At 46.2% G+C, this 22262-nt stretch overlaps 2 protein-coding genes across 2 annotated transcripts in view; both read right to left on the bottom strand.

Moving 5' to 3' along the window:
- The window catches only part of LOC309396157 (surfactant protein C-like), a 353221-nt gene that overhangs the window by 70652 nt on the left and 260307 nt on the right, over positions 1-22262 (bottom strand). The gene's annotated exons all lie outside the window — the stretch shown is intronic.
- The window catches only part of ARHGAP25 (Rho GTPase activating protein 25), a 48410-nt gene that overhangs the window by 10662 nt on the left and 15486 nt on the right, over positions 1-22262 (bottom strand). Inside the window, exons 3-6 of the mRNA XM_081960980.1 lie at positions 9191-9278; positions 7670-7789; positions 5993-6200; positions 983-1115 (exon numbers count right to left, since the gene is read on the bottom strand). Coding sequence (XP_081817106.1) covers positions 983-1115; positions 5993-6200; positions 7670-7789; positions 9191-9278 — 549 coding nt within the window. The remainder of the gene's footprint in view (positions 1-982; positions 1116-5992; positions 6201-7669; positions 7790-9190; positions 9279-22262) is intronic.

The raw sequence follows: 22262 nt of genomic DNA on the forward strand, positions 1-22262 counted from the left end.
TTAGCAGTGGAAATGTTAGGTTCATTCGTGGCTGTAAAGCATGGACTGCCTGTATATGTTATGGGGGGGGGGGAGAAGAAAGCTAGGTCCCCTCTCCTGAATTTCCATGGTTCTTGATCCCTTTGCAGGTTCAGCCTTCCACCTTGAAATTACCTTCATGTTCCCCAACTCAAAAATGGAAGGAGTCAAACAGCAATCGGTCAGGGGTGGATTCCAGTTTCTTCTACTTCCGGTTCTCTTTGGGCACACACTTGATGCACAGTAGGTTAAAAAACAAGATGGCGGCACCTACGATGCTGATAGAACCAGCTTGGAGGCATGACCAGCCGAGCTATTACCTACTTGTCCGAACCAGTAGGAATCCACCTCTGATCCGAGTAGATATGGATTAAGCACTAGAATGCCTACTTCAGGGGTGTCAAACTCAAGGCCTGGGGGCTATATTTGGCCCACAAGGTACTTAGATCTGGCCTTCGGGGCCACCCTGAAAACAGCAAAGGACCTGCCTGCAGTGTTTCTACCACCGAAAATGGCTCCCAAGCTCCATTTTCAGCTGGGACAGCCTCCGGCAACCCTCTGCCAGTGAAAATGGAGCTCCATTTTCAGTGACAGAGGGTTGCCGGAGGCCGTCCCAGCTGAAAATGGAGCTTGGGAGCCCATTTCCACTGGCAGAGCTCTCGGGCCACCACAGGTGCCCCCAACAGGAGTGATGCCGAGCTGCCCACCCCCACTCTGCCCACGCACCACTGAGGTTAAACACAACCCTGATGGGGCTCTCAATGAAATCAAGTTTTACACCCCTGGCCTACTTGATTTAAGTTCCTGGCCTTCTGCTTGTGGCCAAGGTGGGGTGGTAGGGAGATGGACTTTGGCCTCTCCCTTGGACCCCATGTTGGGTGATCTCCTGATATCCTCCGAGTGGGAAGGACCCCTTCAGGAGGACCTTGAGCAGCATTTGGAGAAGGATCAGTGATTGTAATACCTTGCCTTCATCAGATGTTAGAAGCTGACCGCACAAGAGAAAGTCCTCATACTGGCCCCAAGGGATTACCGGCTCAGGGAGTTCGCGTAGGTAAAGTTTAAACAAAGAAGCCACCGTGTGGACATCCGTGTCTCTGTAAGTAACATTTAAAAAAGATAAGATGTCAGAGTGTTGGCAGTGTGACTAGTATTATGAGATAAACCCAGGATCAAAACACAGCACACAGAGTGGTTCAATTAATAGTGGTTTATATACAAAAATATATACAGAAATATATGTGGGAGATAATAATAATAATAATAATAAATAATAATTTATTAAATTTCTAGACCGCCCCCTCTCCCCAGAGGGACTCGGGGCGGTGTACAGGAATAAATTTAAAACATACAAACAATCATACACATGGTAAAAATCAAATTAAACAGCCCCTGTACAATTTATAAAAATTAAAAAACAAACCTTGAAACCAATCTTAAAAATTTAGAAATAGAACTGAGGTGGGATAGGTGGAATTAGGCCAGGCCGGCTAGCTGGAATAGGTGGGTTTTAAGTTTCTGATGGAAGGAGCGGAGATCCGTAGTCTTTCTAATGTCGCGGGGAAGGTCATTCCAGAGGGTCGGGCCCATCACAGAGAAGGCCCTTCCCCTGGGCGTCGCCCGCTGGCACAGCCTAGTGGACAGCACCCGGAGGAGTCCCTCTCTGTGTGAGCGAATCGGCCGGAGGGATGTATGGGGCAGGATACGATCCCGCAAATAACTAGGTCCTGTGCCATGGAGCGCCTTAAAAATGATGGTCAACACCTTGAAGCGTACCCGAAAAGCCACAGGTATCCAGTGTAGCCCGCGCAGGAGAGGTGTTACGTGGGAGTAGCTAGAGACTCCCGAGACTGCCCGCGCGGCCGCATTCTGAACCAGCTGCAGCCTTCGGGTGCATCTCAAGGGGAGACCCATGTAAAGAGTGTTACAGTAGTCTAGCCGGGACGTCACAAGCCCATGAGTGACTGTGCGAAGGGTGCTCCGGTCCAATAGGGGACGCAATTGGCGCACCAGGCGAACCTGGTGAAACGCCCCCCTGGCCATGGCTGTCACAACTGAAGACTCACCTGTTCCGTTTAGCCGGCCTGGCCCATTCATAGTTCATTCTACCTCCTGGCAGATATTTTAATTGGGTATTTTTAGGGTTATTTAAATATTGTTTTTAACTGCTTTGCTTTTTGTACAGTTTCTTATTGCCTCCTCTTTTATGTTTGTATTTATGTTTGTATTTTCTATCTATTGATGTGTTTTATCTGACTGTACACCGCCCCGAGTCCCTTTGGGGAGAGGGGGCGGTATAAAAGTCTAAATAAAAGTAAAGTAAAAAGTAAAGTAAAGTAAAAGTAAAGGGTATCCAGAAGGACGCCCAAATTGTGCACCCGATCCACGGGGGCCAGCGTTCACCCCCAATGGCCAGTGCTGGAGTAAGCCGGTAGCCACAGCCACTCAGTCTTGGACGGGTTGAGCTTGAGTCTGTTACTTCCCATCCAGATCCGTACGGCTTCCAGACACCGGGACATCACTTCGATAGCATCGTTGGGGTGGTTTGGGGTAGAAATGTACAGCTGGGTATCATCCGCGTACAGATGGTAGTCTACCCCAAACCCATGAATGATCTCGGCCAGTGGCTTCATATATGTATTGAACAGGAGAGGCGAGAGGACCGAACCTTGTGGCACCCCACAAGAGAGCGGCCTCGAGGTCGACCTCTGCCCCCCTGCCAATACAAATTGCACTCGGCCAGAGAGGTAGGAGGAGAACCACTGCAAAATGGTGCCCCTCACCCCCAACCCCTCCAGTCGATGCAATAGTATACCATGGTCGATGGTATCGAAAGCCGCCGAGAGATCTAATAGGACCAGGATGGAGGAGCAACCCCCATCTCTGGCCCTCCAGAGATCATCCACCAACGCGACCAATGCCGTCTCGGTGCTGTGGCCGGGTCGGAAACCGGACTGGCGCGGGTCCAGATAATCACTTTCCTCCAAGTGGCGTGGAAACTGTTGTGCCACCACACTCTCTACAACCTTCGTCAGAAAGCAAAGGTTGGAGACGGGACGGTAGTTGGCTAACAGAGCTGGGTCCAGGGAAGGCTTCTTGAGGAGGGGCCTCACCACCGCCTCTTTCAGGGCGGCCAGCAGAAACCCTTCACTTAAGGAAGCGTTGACTAACTCCTGGAGCCAGCCTCGTGTGACCTCCCAGGATGCCAGTACAAGCCAGGAGGGACACGGGTCCAATAAACATGTGGTGGCTCGCAGTCGCCTACGCAACCCGTCCATATCTTCGGAAGAAACAGAGTCAAACTCCTCCCAGAATGGGACCTCACGACCCGCCTCCGATGTCCCTTCCAGACCACTAGTAGGGACCAACTCGCTTCGAATCTGAGCGATTTTGTCCTGCAGATACTCCCCAAATTCCTCTGCTCTGCCCTGCAGAGGAGCTTCCCGCGGCCTCTGTTGGAGGAGGGAGCGGGTCACCCCAAACAGGGCGGCAGAGCAGTTATCTGCGGACGCAATAAGATTGGCACAATACTGACGCTTGGCCACTCTTAACGCCACAAGGTAAGTCCGTAAATGGGCTCTTACCTGAGTTCGGTCAGATTCAGAGCGTGATGATCTCCATCTGCTCTCTAGGCGTCTCTTGTGGCGCTTCATCACCCTCAGCTCCTCGGTGAACCAAGGAGCCTGGGTGGTTCGCTGCCGCAAGAGAGGCCGCAAAGGCGCCACCCGGTTCAAGACCCCAGCGGCCGCACTATTCCATGCAGCCACTAGGTCCTCCGAACAGGTGTGGGTCAGGGCTACAGGAAATGGCCTGAGCTCCGTCTGGAACCTGTCAGGTTCCATCAGGCGCCTGGGGCGGAACCATCTTGGGCACTCTGGTTCCGCCTCCCCGCAGTGGGGAGTAGCGGCTGGAAAGTCGAGCCAGAGCAGTGAGTGATCAGACCATGACAGGGGGGTGATAGCTAAATCCCCTACTCCCAGATCACTCCTCCATTGGCCAGAGACAAAAATAAGATCCAGTGTGTGTCCTCCCTCATGTGTGGGGGCCTGAATTATTTGGGTCAGGTCCATGGCTGCCATGGAAGCCATGAACTCCCGAGCTACTTCGGATGCCTCCCCTACCGATGGCAAGTTGAAGTCACCCATGACCAATAGTCTAGGCGTTTCAACTGCCATCTCGGCGATCACCCCAAGGAGCTCGGGCAGGGCTGCTGATGCATAGCGAGGAGCCAGGTATACAATTAGCAAGCCCAACTGCTTCCCTGGGCCCCACTTCACACACAGGGACTCACAACCGGTTATCTGTGGCACAGTGGTCTGTCTCGGCTCAAGACCTTCCCTCACAATGACCGCTACCCCACCACCCGTGCCTAGTGCCCGTGACTGAGGAAATGCGCGGTAGCCTGGCGGGCACATTTCCACGAGGGGGAGGCCTCCCTCGTGGCCCAGCCAGGTCTCCGTGATTCCTGCCAGGTCTGGCTCCCCCTCCGACACCAGGTCGTTAATGAGGGGGGCTTTGTTGACAACGGACCTGGCATTGCATAGCATCAGCCTCAGGCCCTGGCTCTGTAAGTCCTGACCACCTAGATTGCGGGGGTTGGGACATATGACCGGCCGTACCCAACGACTGCAGTCTCCCAACCGGTGATGCGATCTCTGTCTACCCTCACACCTGCCCCTCCCCACGACCATTGGAATGAAAAGACCCTCTTTTGGAATATCACTACTCCCACCCCCCTTAAAAAAAATCCCTTCCCATTCAGTTCAGACACAGGGAGAGAAAATGAGATACACAACAAGAGAGAGACATGCCCTCTAATGACCACCTATATACCGTATTTTTCAGAGTATAAGACACACCATGATTTTGAATAGGTAAATTTAAAAAAACATTTTTTTGCACTCTGCAGGCCTCCCAAACCCTCTGCACGCTTCATTTTTTGCAAAAAAAATCCAAAAAAGGGCATGCAGAGCTTTGGGCAGCTGGTAGAATGCTCCTGGGGCATGCAGGGGGGGACGGATGAGCAAAAACAGTTTGTTTTTTGCTCATTTCCCCCCCCCCCAGCCCCCAGGAGCACTCTGGAAGACTCCCAAGGCCTCTGCATGCCCATTTTTGCAAAGGGGGCAGGATTTCGGTAGGCCAAACATGCTGTATTCGGTGCATAAGACACACCCAGATTTTCGCCCTCTTTTGGGGGGAAAAAGGTGCATCTTATACTTCAAAAAATAGACTTTTGTGGGCCTCCCATCAGAGTGTTAAAAGGGTTATACCATAGCTGCAATGAATCAGCCTCAGTGCATCAGCCCGATTGCATGCAGCTTATTGATTGCAGCTTACAACCTTTCATCAGCTGGCAGCTATTAAATCCTCAGTCCCTTGACATAGGATGAGCCAGACATCAGAGGAAGTCATCATTCCACTCTCAACTTAGGACCACCATTGAGCACAAAAGGTAATCCTTTCTGTGGCTAAGCGAGTCGTTTGTTCAGTGAGCTTTGTCCCATTTTACGACCTTTCTTGTCACTGTGGTTAAGGGAATCAGTGCAGTTTGTTAAATTAATGACATGGTTGTCTATGGAGATTCTCTGTCCTCCAAGTCCTGGTTGTCCCAAAGGTGCTTTATTTTTCACGAGACAACTGGACTTTCTTGGTTTTTCTTTGAAGGCATTTTGCTTCTCATCCAAGAAGCTTCCTCAGATGATGAAGAAGAACTGAAGAAGCTCTGAGAGGAGAAGCGAAACGTCTTCAAAGAAAAACCAGGAAGTCCAGTTGCCTCTTGAAAAAAAAAAGCACCTTTGGGACTTCTGAAGGCTGATTGGCTAAAGGGAACTTCCAGCCCAGACTTTCCCACCTGGGCGCTCATCTTTTAGCAATCTCAACAACGCTGACTGGGGAATTCTGAGAACTGGAGTCTCCCAGGAGGTGGAAGCCTCACCAGTCTTATCACTGCAAGCTTGAGAAAAGGACCACCTACTGGTCAAACGAGGGTCTCTCGCCGGCATCAAACGCATCCCGCAGTTTCTTCACCAGATTGTCTTGGCCAGGTAGTCGGAAAACCCCCTCCTCATTCAGGCCATTCTTCCGGATGAATTCTGCACACTTCTCGACCAAGATGGGAACCTGATACTGCCCAAATCTCTGTTCATACATCATGGTGTCCCCCAGTTGTTGCCCAAAGACCACTGGAAGGAAGGAAGGAAGGAAGGAAGGAAGGAAGGAAGGAAGGAAGGAAGGAAGGAAGGAAGGGAGGGAGAGGGAGAGAGGAAAAGAAGGGAGGGAAGGGCAGAGGAAGGTGAGGTAGGGAGGAGGAAAAGAAGGGGGGAGGGATGAAGGAAGGAAGGAAGAGAGAGGGAGAAGGGAGAGGGAGGGAGGAAGAAAGGAGGAGGGAGGGGGAGGAAAAGAAGGGAGGGATGAATAAATGAAGGAAGGATTGAAGAGAGAGGAAGAAGGCAGAGGGAGGAGGAGGGAGTGGGAGGAAAAAAAGGGAGGGAGAGAAGGAAAGGAAAAAGAGAGAAGGCGGAGGGAGGGAGGGAGGGAGGAAGGAAGGGAGGGAGGAAGGAAGGAAGGAAGGGAGGGAGAGGGTTTTCAAATGCTTTTTCAATTCTGCAGACCATATTCTTATATGAAGCCCTGTTAAGAATTTCAACTTTCAAGTATACTAATGGTGAAATAATAAAAGCTGCCCACAGCAGTGAGATGGGCAGCATAAAATATTAAAAAATAACTAAATAAAATTAAAAGTTAAGTATCATCAAAACGAGTCTAGTCCACCTCTGTGTAAGAGAACTCCCCATGCAAGGTGCCTCTCCAGTCTCTCCTGACCAGCCTCCAGAGTCAGGAAAGCCCCCTTGTCCACAGGTGGCCTCTTCTACAATTGAACCTATGGAGCTAAATAACTCCTGTCTTGAAAGTCTACAAGAGGGTCAACACAGGGCTCTTTTAAACCAGGTCCTGCTAAGTTTACGGAAGGCGTCGCATTTCGAAAAACAGCCCTTCCGACACTTCAGGAGAGAGACGCTGCACTGCAAAGATGTGCTTACGATCCTAAATGTTTGCATGAGATCCTAACTCTCAACAATGACCTTGACTTCATCCCTGGAAAGCCTTGCCTTAAATTCTTCTCCAAGGCAATCCGTCCTCTGACCTGTCCAGTTCGGGTGGATATTATGGACCCAGACCAGAGGCTCTTTGGAAGTACCCTATATGCCAGGGTTCCAAATAGCATCCAAAAGTAAATCAGAGTCCGAGACAAAGGATTCCTCAAAGTTCTAATTTATGAAGAGAGCCATGTTGGCACATCTGGGAAAACCCAAATCTGAAAGCCTCCCGGTTTCCCCCACCCAGTTGAAAGTTCAGGATCTTGCCCCCACACCCACAAGTCCATCCCATGGTCCAATCTCCCACTACCATGCTGGCAGCTTCCACCCATCCAGTTCCAGCCAGATGCCGAGGTGCAAAGATAAAGGATGACCTTGGCTTTCTAGAAAGAATGTTGTTATGGCTACATGTCATCTAACTCTGTACAATCCCCCCTCCCATTTTCCCACCATAGAAAATGCATAGCAGAATAATAGAAAGGGTGGCAGGCCAAAGATCTAAAAGAAAAGATGGCTGCAGGCCTGACACTATATATAATTCTGGCTGGGCTTACCTCCTAAAGGGGAACCAACTACTCTTCGGAGTAGCTTGACCCACTCCTCCATGTCGGCCTGAGAATTCGCCATCAGCACAAAGGAGTCTGGCCCAGTTCGACTTTGCTCTCCTGAAAGCCCTATTAGTCGGGTGGGGGGAGGGGTGTAGTTAAACAAACCACAACAAACTATATTATGCAAACACACACAATTATAATTTGCTGAATTGTACACGAAGGACAGGAACCATTTTTCACCATTTTCTCATCAGAAGAAGGGGAAGGGTTATATCAGCTCTCTTGCTCAGACCAGATTCCATATCCATGGAATTAGATTTAGACTAATAGAGTTGGAAGGGACCTTGGAGGTCATCTAGTCCAACCGCTTGCCCAAGCAGGAGACCCTACACTATTTCTGGCAGTCTCTTCTTGAAAGCCTCTTTCGTACAGTGGTCTCCAAACTTCTGAGAGTTCAGCTGAGAGCTGAATTCTGAGAGTAGAAGTCCACAAGTCTTAAAGTGGCCAAGTTTGGAGATCCCTGCTTTAGTAGATACATATACAGATTAACAGAGTTGGAAGGGATCTTGTAGGTCATTTAGTCCAACCCCCACACACACACAAGCAGGAGACCCTGCACCATTTCTGACAGAAGGCAGTCCAATCTATTCTTGAAAGCCTCCAGTGATGAAGTTCCCACAACTTCCAAAGGCAACTTCTGTTCCATGGGTTGATTGTTCTCACGGTCAGGAAATTCCTCCTGATTTCTAGGTTGAATCTCTCCTTAGTCAGTTTCCATCAATTATTCCTTGTCTGGCCTTTGGGTGCTTTAGAGAATAGCTTGACCCCCTCCTCTCTGGGGCAGCCCCTCAAATATTGAAAGGCTGCTTCCTGTCTCCCCTGGACCTTCTCTTCACTAGACCAGCCATGCCCAGTTCCTGCAACCATTATTCTTATGTTTTAGTCTCCAGTCCCCTCATCATCCTGGTTGCTCTTCTCTGCACTCTTTCCAGAGTCTCAACATATTTTTATAGCGTGGTGACCAAAACTGGATGCAGTACTCTAGGTGTGTCTTACTAGGGCTTTATAGAGTGGTATTAATACCTCACTTGATCTTGATTGTATCCCCTCTGTTAATGCAATTTAGGATTGCATTGGCAATAAGGTTGGAAGGGACCTTGAAGGTCTTCTAGTCCTACCCCCTGATAATCTGATGCACCTTTTGCTGAAGTCTCATTCTTATGCTCTGCACTAACACTTGTATAGGAAGGTATTTGGCCGTACTGGTCCTTCTCTTCCCTAGACTAGCCAGGCCCAGTTCCTGCAACCGTTCATCATCTGTTTTAGCCTCCAGTCCCCTCATCATCCTGGTTGCTCTTCTCTGCACTCTTTTCTAGAGTCTCAACCTCTTTTTTATAGTGTGGTGACCAAAACTGGATGCAGTACTTTAGTGTGGTCTTACTAATTAATCACAGTTTATCGAAGCAGGCGTTTGGTAGTCCATCTGGACTCGCTCAAATTGTAATTCAGTTCCCTGTTACTGACCTGGAATGATTTCAAAGATAAATTTTCCAGCTTCATCGGATCCAGAAGCCACTTCTCGGATGATGCAGCCCTGAAGTTGTAAGGAACCCTAAAGCCAAATAGTTGCACAACAAGATCAGAAAAACAAGGCTCTCTGTTCTGACCATCAGACCTTGGCCTTCGTTTTATAAAGTAATTGCATTACACACATGTTACTGTAAACATTTCATGATTTACGTTCCTCAAAAAAGCACAAGAGTATAGTGTATTAAATCCATTGTTAAAATTGTTAAATGTTAATATGCCACCTATAAATCTAGCAACAAAGGCATAGGATTGGTTGATTAGCTTTATTGATTAGATTAGATCAGGGATGTCCAAACCTGGGAACTTTAAAATGCTGGCTGGGGAATTCTGGGAGTTGAAGTCCACAAGTCTTAAAGTTCTCACGTTTGGACACAATTATCAGATAAAATACAGTAATTTAATACAAAAATATGTAAAATAGAATAAAATGACACAATCACCTATGCCGATCTCAATTGGACCATTTTAGTCAGAAATTGTGCTGTATTAAATGTTGTTTTCAAATTCTGGCCACACATGAGGTATAGGATATTTGGGGTACCAGAATGGACCACTAGGTTCAGCTAGTCTGACCCTCTGCAATGTCCAAGGAACTAATTGACAGCAGTGTTTTTCGAACTGCAAATCTTAAGATGTCTGGACTTCAATTCCCAGAATTCCAAGTTTGAAAGACACCAATTTACAGCATCCAGGAGATGCGGCTTCCCATCTTCTTAGATCCCTCTGAGGTGGAGAACTCACAGCCTCTGTGGATGGGACTATTCCCTGTTGGGCAGACCCTACTGACCGAAAGCCTTTCATTATATTCAGATGACATCTAGATAGTTGCAATCTTTGCTCCTTATTTCTGACTAGATTCTGTGGCCCATGGGGAAAAAATCAAATTAGAGTTACAAATGAAATGCTCACACCTTCAAAACCTCAGTGACTTCCGCTGTCTCATTCCACGTCAATCCATACCGATCTGAATTTATGGTCTAGTGCTTGGTAACCTTTTTCTTTCACAAAACCAAAAATTTCCAGAACTGGACCAGGCTAATTAAAAGGAGCAAACTAATAACAATAATGATGATGAAGATGATGAAGAAGAAGAGGAAGAAGAAGAAGAAGGAGGAGGAGGAGGAGGAGGAGGAGGAGGAGGAGGAGGAGGAGGAGGAGGAGGAGGAGAAAACATAACACGCCAGATATCACGGTTGTAGAGGGCCAAAATGTAAAATTTATTGACATTGCGATACCAGGAGATGCCAGAGTCGAAGAAAAAGGACTGGAAAAAATCACAAAATACTGCAACCAGGCCACCAGTGGAACTGCAAAAAACTGTGCTACTTGGCACATCTTATATGTTAAGAAGGTCCTTGGTTGATACCTAGGATGCTGGCAGCAAACCATATCAACCATTAACACCAGTCAATGGTATTTGTGATGCATTTTTGATAGTTCAGTTGATGAGTTTCATGTTTAATGAATAAAGTACAATAATAATAATAATAATAATAATAATAACAACAACAACAACAACAACAACAACAACAACAACAACCCCTCCGGGGAGCTTTACCTTGTCGTGGTGGAGGGGCTTGCACGCTCTAGGGATCCCAAGGGCTATGCTGAACAGGTGCAACCATATCAGACAGGTCTTAGGTGAAGGGCCAGACAAAATTTGTTCCACAACCCATTCAAATATGGTGAATACAAGAAAAATGAAATTTATGCCGGCTGAACCGTTGCCCGGATTAACAAGGGTTCTGTTGGATGCTATGGCTCCTGGGCATTCTGTACAAAGTGAACTACAGGGCTCAGCTCCCTCTGCTGGCCAACCAGGGCATGGAGCTGACAAGCTACTAGAAGAAAAAGCAAAAAAGGGAAAAATCTGGACTAGGGAAGAAAACATCTCTATTATGGAAGCTTACTATCAGTCTGAGCCAGAAAAACATGGATTTCAAAAACGAATGTATCAGATTTGGAAAGTGAACCACGCGGCGGTGATATCAGTGAACAAAGGCTAATGGACCAATGATGTGTAATTCTGAGCCACAATTTTTTCACTACAGCAGAATTAACAGGAATTGAAGAGAAAGCAACTAATGGTCTGAGTATACCAACAAAGAAGAGTAACATCAAGAATGATTTGCAGACTCAAAAGCAAACTGAGGAAGAAAGGGAGGAAGAGGCAACTGAAATGGATGAAGATAAAGAACAAGGAAGCACTGAAGAGCAAGCACCAACAGATAGTGCTCAATTAGCTGAGAAAATAAAGCATCAAATAGAAGATGCTGAAAGAACACGTTTGCCAAAGCTGAACCATGTGAACCGGAAAGAATTGAGAAATGTACTAAAAACGGTCAATGAGGCTGTGCAATCCATTCAAACCACTACATTAGCTGAAACAAACCAGCTGATGTATGCAGCAGCCTTCATAACCACCAAAGAATTGGGTTTGAAAATACAAAGGAACCAAAGAGGCAAGAAGGGGAAGCCTAAGTGGAAAGTTCGGTTGGAATTGAAGATCAAAAAATTTCGTGGAGACTTGAGCAACTTGAAGAACCTAAGGCAAGGTCAGCTAAAGAACAAGCAGGTCAAAAGCAGCCTGGAAGCAAGATACAATTTGGAGAATAAGGAGATGGCAGTAGTAATTGAAGAGCTGAAGCAGAGAGTTGTTGCCATTGCTGAAAAGATTAAACGGTATGAAAATCAAGTAACTCGGTTCAAGGAAAACTCACAGTTCAGAGCAAATCAGCACCAGTTTTATAAGAGCTTAGAAAGTGGAAATGGAGTAGCAACAAATGAAAAGCCTGATAACGAGAAAGCTCTGAAATTCTGGAAGAATTTGTGGGAAAACAACAAGAAGCACAACAGAAATGCAAAATTGATCAAGCAGGTTGGGGATTCTATTAAAGTGTATAAAATGGAAGATGTGAAAATAACAAAAGAAATGGTGCAAAGGCAGTCAAGAAAAGTGAAGAATTGGAGTGCACCTGGACCAGATGAGCTACATGGTTTCTGGCTAAGGCACTTACAAGTATGCACGAAAGATTGGCAGCCCAAATGAATCAGACCTTAAAAGCACTTGACAATGATGAATGGATGACAACTGGAAGGACATTTTTGATCCAAAAAGATAAACAAAAAAGAAAGGACCCTGGAAACTATAGGCCAATCACCTGTTTTCCAACAACATACAAGCTCCTTACTGGCATCATTGCAAACCAAATTTACGGATACTTGGAAAGAAATGATTTGCTTCCTGTAGAACAGAAAGGATGCTGCAAAAATTCAAGAGGAACAAAGGACCAACTGTTGATTGACAAGCTAATCCTAAAGAATTCAAAGAAAAGACGAACCAAGCTGTTCATGGCTTGGATAGACTATAAGAAAGTGTTTGATTCAGTTCCCCACAGCTGGATCAAGAAATGCCTGAAAATCTTTGGCATTAGCAGCAACATACAAAAATTCATGGAAACTTCAATGAACCTCTGGAAAACGAAGCTTATGGTTAATGGAGAAGAACTGGGTGAAGTTGAAATTAAACGAGGCATTTTCCAGGGTGATTCCCTCTCACCCCTACTTTTTATACTCTCAATGCTACCACCAACAACCATTTTGAAGAAGGTGAACTGTGGATACGAACTTGCAAAGAAAGGACTGAAAATTTCACACTTGGTTTACATGGATGATTTGAAGCTGTTTGGTAAAATAAAAGCTCAATTGAATTTATTAATTGAAAGTACAAAATAATTTAGCCAAGACATTGGTATGCAGTTTGGAATTGACAAATGTGCAACAATGGCAACCAAGGCAGGCAAGGTCCTAGAAGATGATGGAATACAACTTGAGAACGAAGAAATGATAAAGGCAGTAAAACCAGAAGAAGGCTACAAGTACTTGGGGATTTTAGAGGCCTCTGACTTAATGCATAATAAAGTCAAGGAATTAACCTCAGCCAAGTACATTCGACGAATTCGCAAGATATTAAAGTCCAAACTGAGTGGAGGAAACATCATAAAAGCCATAAATACCTGGGCTATACCTGTAATTCGATACTCTGCAGGAATAACTGACTGGACCCAGATGGAGTTGGACAATTTGGACAGAAAAACAAGGAAGCTTATGACAATGAATCATGCTTTGCACCCTAAAAGTGATGTTGACCGATTGTATCTACCAAGAGCAGAGGGTGGTCGAGGACTCCTACAAGTAAAGCAGACTGTGGAAAAAGAAAGACACAGCTTGAATGATTACACCCAGAAAAGTGAAGAACCAATGATTAAGGAAGTAAATAAAGGAGGAATTTTGAAGACAACTGAGTTAAAAGCTGAATATAAGAAAGAAGAAATTGAGAAGCGAGCTGAAAATTGGAAAAGCAAAGCTATGTCTGGCCAATACTTGAAAAGTATTGAAGGCAAAGCTGATCAAAAACTAACTTGGAACTGGTTAAGATCAGGAGCACTGAAAAAAGAAACAGAAGGCTTTATTTTGGCAGCTCAAGAAGAAGCCTTAGCCACAAACTGCATGAAGGCAAAAATTCAACATGTTACCACCAACAGCAAATGTCGCCTCTGTAATGAGAAAGATGAGACAGTTGACCACTTGATTAGCGGGTGCAGCAAAATTTCACAAACTGACTACCTACAACGCCATGACCGCGTGCTAAGATTATTCACTGGAAATTGTGCCAGAAGTTTGGATTTGAGTACAGCAAAAACCACTGGGACCATCAGGTTGGGAAGGTTTTAGAGAATGAGAAAGTCAAGATCTTGTGGGACTTCAGAATCCAGACTGACAGGCACTTGGCCTGACATAACAATAATAGAAAAGAAAAAAGTATGGTTCATTGACATTGCAATACCTGGTGATGCACGAATTGAAGATAAACAGCAAAAAAGAAATCACAAAATACCGGGACTTGCAAATTGAGGTTGAGCGACTGTGGAAAAAGAAATCATGTGTTGTCCCAATTGTAATTGGAGCCCTTGGAGCAATACCTAAAGGGCTCTCTCGCTATTTGGAAATTCTAAATTTACCTGACTTGAACGTTCTGACTCTACAAAAAAACACCCTACTTGGAACAACTTATATCCTCCGACGTTACCTTAACAGTTCCTAGGTCCTTGGTTAGGACTCGAGCTGTGAGATTCACCAGTCCCAAAGGCTGTGAATCTCACCAAAGATTAACCACATAATAATAATAGCAGCAGCAGCAGCAACAACACAGGGCTGAGTACATAAGAGAAAATGAAAGAATGGCAGCTGGATAGTTTTGAGGAAAGAGATGTGAATGGATGTGTGATGTCCATTCTCCAGCATCTGAAGGGACGTTGCATGGAAGAAAATCAAGACAATGTTGTGTATCCATGTGAACATGTAAATATCTGGACACCGCAAGCATTGGGGGCCTCATGCACTAGGAATAAGGCACATGGCAGAGCTTTCGACTTGTTGGTCTATTCCTTGCAGATTTCTTTTTATATCTCTCATATCTTTTGGGGAGTATGAATAAACTGGGGGTCTGAATCAATTCTGACTAACATGGACTTCAAGGAGTAGGAAAAATGCACTTCAGTTCACAAATGCAAAAGTGGAGCAGATGCATTCAGAGGCAAGCAAACCAAACGAGATCTGTAGTAGAGCCCACAGCTAAAAACGCTAGCTTATTCCATTGCTAGTGAAATCCCCAAATTCAGCCACAAAGGAGGCTGCTCACCTCATCAATCAGGCCGGGCACGAGGCCAGCCAGGAAGGTACCTTATGACTTGAGAACTTGCAAGCTCTTGTGTTTTGGATCCTGGATGGACCAGAGCAGGAGGGGAAGCAACATGGGTTGAGCTACTCCAGCTGTCAGAAAGCAGAAACAGCCTGGGCTGGGTGGCAGAACTGAGCGATAAGACTGTAGTGGGAAGGGAAGAGCATGGGCGAAGTTCTGAGAAGGGAAATGTGCAGACAGGAAGCAAACGGAGGGGGAGGGAGATGGAGAACAGGATGCTCAAGCAGAACGGAGAAGACGTCCTCCACCACCACCATGGGTTAGAAGAGCCAACTGTTTTAGCAGGCTCTTCAGCATTTGGTTACTCTGCTGAGGTCAAGAGCTGAAGACGCATGGGCCAGGGAAGGAAGGGTGGCATCAAGGCAGCGGTGGGACGGGGTTCCTCTCCCCATCGCTACCAGTACGGTGTTCACGGGGGTTCCATCCTTTCCTGCCCACACGCTGCACATGCATGTGCACTCCACCACCCCCGCGACACCCAGCTGCTTGTCGGAGCTCACGCAGGCGCCACACAGTGTGCACAGGTGCAATTGGCCGGTTTGTTTAAAAACCGGTATAGAACGCGGACAGGTGGGTGGGCCAAACGAGCCACTGTATTGGTACGCTGTCAGTGGCTACTACCGGTACGGCTGTATCAGGCTGTGCCGCCCGGAACCCACCACTGCATCAAGGCACAGCAACTTTTGAGAAAGGTTCTGGAATTGGGATCCTGCCCTCCCCTCAGAAGCGCTGCAGGTCGTTAGAGAAGAAATGGAGAAAGATCCTATTAGGGTGGTCATGCTAGATTCCAATCAAGTTGATCTAATTATGCAAAATGTTATTTAGGCAAAGATCTAGATTTCTTGTGCAGGCAGCAAAGAGTTAGAGATTTCTCTTTCTCTTTGTGACTATCTAGTAGGGGCAGGAAATCCTTACCCACAGAGATGCCAGCTTGGTCCTTCTCCCCAGAAAGGCACTTTTACCATCACTTCAGAAAAGGTGCCATTTGCTGATTTGTTCATGGAATGAAATACAGTTACAGATGTGATTTTTTGAAACCAATCATTTATACAGCGCCACTTAAGCTGCCCTATGATTTAAGGCCAAATTTTAGCTATTGCACCATGGCAATTTGGCACTGTATTTGCGAAGAGCACAGGAGCTGCAGGGGAAAAAACAGTTCAGAAGCTGCCCACAATGAAGCTGTCTACTCTTCCTAATTATCTAGCAGGTGAAATATTACAATCAGACACACAGTCAGCTAGAACCTTTAGATGGAATTTGGTGTCCTATTGTCCAGCTACTGTGTCTTTCTAAAGGACCTGGGATAGGTAGATGTTGTCATTTGATAACATTAAAATATTGCAGGATGTGAGCTGTTCCTAGTCAAGTTGCCTTTTGCAACTGAGTCACTTTCAAGAAGAGATTGGACTTTCTGTGAGAAATTGTGTAGGGTCTCCTGTTTGAGCAGGGGGTTGAACTAGATGACCTCCAAGGCCCTTTCCAACTCTGGTATTCTACATTCAATGTCATTTTGTCATGCCAATAGTGTTCAAATGGTGCTCCAGAAGTTTGGAATTGCACTCAACATTGTTGTTGTTGTTGATGAGGATGATGATCTTCTTCTCCTCCTCCTCCTCCTCCTTCTATTTCTTTTCCTTCTTCCTCTTCCTCAACAATATTTAGATTGGATTTGGCAGTTTTATCCATTGAGTCCTTCCCAAATCTGCTATCTTTTGATGGGATTAAAGATACATTTCTGCAATCTTCCTGAAATTTTTGTTACTTTTCAAATTATTATTTTTTCCAAGAAAGGAAAAAGATCTATTTAGAAGGGGGGGGGGGGGAATCCATGTTGTTTCAGATGGAAGTACTCCATGTGGAGGAAGCCTTAAATTTCAGGAATGACTTGAAAATGTTTTACCAGGATTGTATTACAATGATATATAGGTACTAATCTTACAATACAATACAATACAATAGTAGAGTTGGAAGGGACCTTGGAGGTCTTCTAGTCCAACCCCCTGCCTAGGCAGGAAACCCTATACCGTTTCAGACAAATAGCTATCCAACATCTTCTTAAAGACTTCCAGTGTTGGGGCATTCACAACTTCTGGAGGCAACTTCTGTTCCACTGATTAATTGTTCTCACTGTCAGGAAATTTCTCCTCAGTTCTAAGTTGCTTCTCTCCTTGATTAGTTTCCACCCATTGCTTCTTGTTCTACCCTCAGGTGCTTTGGAGAATAGTTTGACTCCCTCTTCTTTGTGGCAACCTCTGAGATATTGGAATAATGCTATCATGTCTCCCCTAGTCCTTCTTTCTCTTAAGCTAAACATACCCAGTTCCTGCAACCGTTCTTCATATGTTTAATCTTCCTATAAACACTATCATGATTCCACTTGAATGCATTTTCATGTAATTCTGTGGAGCACAGAAGATGGAAACGAAGCCAGCACTAAAACCCCAATGTAATATACAAAAGTTTTCAAACCACCACATTTCTTTTCAATTTCATTGTTATCATCTGAAATTGAGGAAAAACCACAACAAATCTCTATGTGGTTGAACAGCGGGAAAGGCTGACTCTCGGTTAAAATGATGGATACTTTATTGACTCAATGATACATTTATTTATAAAGGAAAATCAATGTTAAATTTGCCAATTATTGACAGAACTCGCAGACCCCAGCATAGTGCTCAAATAAAGGTACCTGAATTTATCAAATGACGCTTATGGGTCTCTGGGCCGCTTCATCACATCTGTTAATGATGGGCATCATTGATCATATCGCCATAGCTTGGGGGGAGGGGGGTCTCATTAAATTTGATATGCAATGCTCTGTATTGCTGAATTGCTAACATTTTTCAGCATTAGTTTTCATTGAGAAGTTGGGTAAACCAGTTCAGATCTTCATAGAGTGACTCTTTGGGAAAGGGTACAGATCTTGCCTTGGGAATGCAGAAAGACCCACTAAATGCTCAAAACAAAACGTGGGGGTGCAGAAATAATAGGCTTGGGGCCCTTTTGTTACAAGGAACATGCATTTGTGTTTGTTTCAATTTAAAGCAGAGGTCTTCAAACTTGGCAACTTTAAGACATGTGGACTTCAACTCCCAGAATTTTCCAGCCAGCTCTGGAAAACCGACAGCGGGAATTTTGAGGACTTTGGAGAACCAGCAAATACCACCTCTGACTGGCCCCGCCCCCATCTATTTTGTGCCTCCCGAGTCCCAGCTGATCGGGAGGGAATGCGGATTTTGCAGTCTCCTTCCCCTGCCACGCCCACCAAGCCACGCCCACAGAACCATTAGTAAAAAAAAATGAATTCCACCACTGATCACATGACCCCGGGACACTGCAACTGTCATAAATATGAACTGTCATAAATGTGGTTTCAGCCATCATAAATATGAATTGTCATAAATGTGAGTCGGTTGTCAGGCATCCGATGTAAATCACATCTGAATTTTGATTGCACGATCATGGGGGTACTGCAATGGTCGTTGTAAGTGTGAAAAACATAAGTCACTTTTTTTAGTGTCGTAATTTCAAGCGGTCATTAAACAAAATGTTGGAAGTTGAGGACTACCTGTGTTTCTGGCTATATGTTGCATCCGATGAAAGTGTATTATGGGATGCTAGGATGTAATGCTATTTGCAAAGGATGAGGATAAGCTGTGATCGATGAACAAGCAAATTGCAATATTTGCTGTGAGAAATTAACCCATCAGTTTAAATTGTCCAAAAGTTGGAATATGATTACATCAGAGGTGGGATTCAGCTGGTTCTGACCAGTTCTGGAGAACTGGTAGCGGACATTTTGAGTAGTTCAGAGGACTGGCAAGTACCACCTATTGCTGGCCCCGCCCCCATCTATTCTCTGCCTCCCGATTCCCAGCTGATTGGGAAGGAATGGGGATTTTGCAGTTTCCTTCTCCTGGAGCGAGGAGGGAATGGAGATTTTACAGTATCCTTCCTCTGGAGTGGGCAGGGAATGGAGATTTTACAGTACCCTTCCCCTGGAGCGGGAAGGGAATGGAGATTTTACAGTATCCTTCCCCTGGAGCGAGGAGGGAATGGAGATTTTACAGTATCCTTCCCATGGAGTGTGGAGGGAATGGAGATTTTACAGTATCCTTCCCCTGGAGTGGGGAGGGAATGGAGATTTTACAGTATCCTCCCCTGGAGCGGGGAGGGGATGGAGATTTTACAGTATCCTTCCCCTGGAGCGAGGAGGGAATGGAGATTTTACAGTATCCTTCCCCTGGAGCGGGGAGGGGATAGAGATTTTACAGTATCCTTCCCCTGGAGCGAGGAGGGAATGGAGATTTTACAGTATCCTTCCCCTGGAGCGGGGAGGGAATGGGGATTTTACAGTATCCTTCCCTTGGAGCGAGGAGGGAATGGAGATTTTATAGTATCCTTCCCCTGGAGCGAGGAGGGAATGGAGATTTTGCAGTATCCTTCTCCTGGAGTGGGGAGAGAATGGGGATTTTGGAGTATCCTTCTCCTGGAGCAAGGAGGGAATGGAGATTTTGAGGTATCCTTCTCCTGGAGCGGGTAGGAAATGGAGATTTTGCAGTATCCTTCCTCTGGAGCAGGGAGGGAATGGAGATTTTACAGTATTCTTCCCTGGAGTGGGGAGAGAATGGGCATTTTGCAGTATCCTTCCCCTGGAGCGAGGAGGGAATGGAGATTTTGCAATATCCTTCTCCTGGAGTGGGGAGGGAATGGAGATTTTACAGTATCTTTCCCTGGAGCAAGGAGGGAATGGAGATTTTACAGTATCCTTCCCCTGGAGTGGGGAGGGAATGGAGATTTTGCAATATCCTTCTCCTGGAGTGGGGAGGGAATGGAGATTTTACAGTATCTTTCCCTGGAGCAAGGAGGGAATGGAGATTTTACAGTATCCTTCCCCTGGAGTGGGGAGGGAATGGAGATTTTACAGTATCCTTCCCCTGGAGCAAGGAGGGAATGGAGATTTTACAGTATCCTTCTTCTGGAGTGGGGAGGGAATGGAGATTTTACAGTATCTTTCCCTGGAGCAAGGAGGGAATGGAGATTTTACAGTATCCTTCCCCTGGAGTGGGGAGGGAATGGAGATTTTACAGTATCCTTCCCCTGGAGCAAGGAGGGAATGGAGATTTTGCAGTATCCTTCTTCTGGAGTGGGGAAAAAATGGGGATTTTGCAGTATCCTTCTCCTGGAGCAAGGAGGGAATGGAGATTTTACAGTATCCTTCTCCTGGAGTGGGGAGGGAATGGAGATTTTACAGTATCTTTCCCTGGAGCAAGGAGGGAATGGAGATTTTACAGTATCCTTCCCCTGGAGTGGGGAGGGAATGGAGATTTTACAGTATCCTTCCCCTGGAGTGGGGAGGGAATGGAGATTTTACAGTATCCTCCCCTGGAGTGGGGAGGGAATGGAGATTTTACAGTATCCTTCCCATGGAGTGTGGAGGGAATGGAGATTTTACAGTATCCTTCCCCTGGAGTGGGGAGGGAATGGAGATTTTACAGTATCCTTCCCCTGGAGTGGGGAGGGAATGGAGATTTTACAGTATCCTTCCCCTGGAGTGGGGAGGGAATGGAGATTTTACAGTATCCTTCCCCTGGAGTGGGGAGGGAATGGAGATTTTGCAGTATCCTTCTTCTGGAGTGGGGAAAAAATGGGGATTTTGCAGTATCCTTCTCCTGGAGCAAGGAGGGAATGGAGATTTTACAGTATCCTTCTCCTGGAGTGGGGAGGGAATGGAGATTTTACAGTATCTTTCCCTGGAGCAAGGAGGGAATGGAGATTTTACAGTATCCTTCCCCTGGAGTGGGGAGGGAATGGAGATTTTACAGTATCCTTCCCCTGGAGCAAGGAGGGAATGGAGATTTTACAGTATCCTTCCCCTGGAGTGGGGAGGGAATGGAGATTTTACAGTATCCTTCCCATGGAGTGTGGAGGGAATGGAGATTTTACAGTATCCTTCCCCTGGAGTGGGGAGGGAATGGAGATTTTACAGTATCCTCCCCTGGAGCGGGGAGGGGATGGAGATTTTACAGTATCCTTCCCCTGGAGCGGGGAGGGGATGGAGATTTTACAGTATCCTTCCCCTGGAGCGAGGAGGGAATGGAGATTTTACAGTATCCTTCCCCTGGAGCGGGGAGGGGATAGAGATTTTACAGTATCCTTCCCCTGGAGCGAGGAGGGAATGGAGATTTTACAGTATCCTTCCCCTGGAGCGGGGAGGGAATGGGGATTTTACAGTATCCTTCCCTTGGAGCGAGGAGGGAATGGAGATTTTATAGTATCCTTCCCCTGGAGCGAGGAGGGAATGGAGATTTTGCAGTATCCTTCTCCTGGAGTGGGGAGAGAATGGGGATTTTGGAGTATCCTTCTCCTGGAGCAAGGAGGGAATGGAGATTTTGAGGTATCCTTCTCCTGGAGCAGGTAGGAAATGGAGATTTTGCAGTATCCTTCCTCTGGAGCAGGGAGGGAATGGAGATTTTACAGTATTCTTCCCTGGAGTGGGGAGAGAATGGGCATTTTGCAGTATCCTTCCCCTGGAGCGAGGAGGGAATGGAGATTTTGCAATATCCTTCTCCTGGAGTGGGGAGGGAATGGAGATTTTACAGTATCTTTCCCTGGAGCAAGGAGGGAATGGAGATTTTACAGTATCCTTCCCCTGGAGTGGGGAGGGAATGGAGATTTTGCAATATCCTTCTCCTGGAGTGGGGAGGGAATGGAGATTTTACAGTATCTTTCCCTGGAGCAAGGAGGGAATGGAGATTTTACAGTATCCTTCCCCTGGAGTGGGGAGGGAATGGAGATTTTACAGTATCCTTCCCCTGGAGCAAGGAGGGAATGGAGATTTTACAGTATCCTTCTTCTGGAGTGGGGAGGGAATGGAGATTTTACAGTATCTTTCCCTGGAGCAAGGAGGGAATGGAGATTTTACAGTATCCTTCCCCTGGAGTGGGGAGGGAATGGAGATTTTACAGTATCCTTCCCCTGGAGCAAGGAGGGAATGGAGATTTTGCAGTATCCTTCTTCTGGAGTGGGGAAAAAATGGGGATTTTGCAGTATCCTTCTCCTGGAGCAAGGAGGGAATGGAGATTTTACAGTATCCTTCTCCTGGAGTGGGGAGGGAATGGAGATTTTACAGTATCTTTCCCTGGAGCAAGGAGGGAATGGAGATTTTACAGTATCCTTCCCCTGGAGTGGGGAGGGAATGGAGATTTTACAGTATCCTTCTCCTGGAGTGGGGAGGGAATG

Source organism: Natrix helvetica, assembly GCF_964273705.1.
Source record: "Natrix helvetica genome assembly, chromosome: 8".
In the NCBI taxonomy this organism is placed as follows: domain Eukaryota; kingdom Metazoa; phylum Chordata; class Lepidosauria; order Squamata; family Natricidae; genus Natrix; species Natrix helvetica.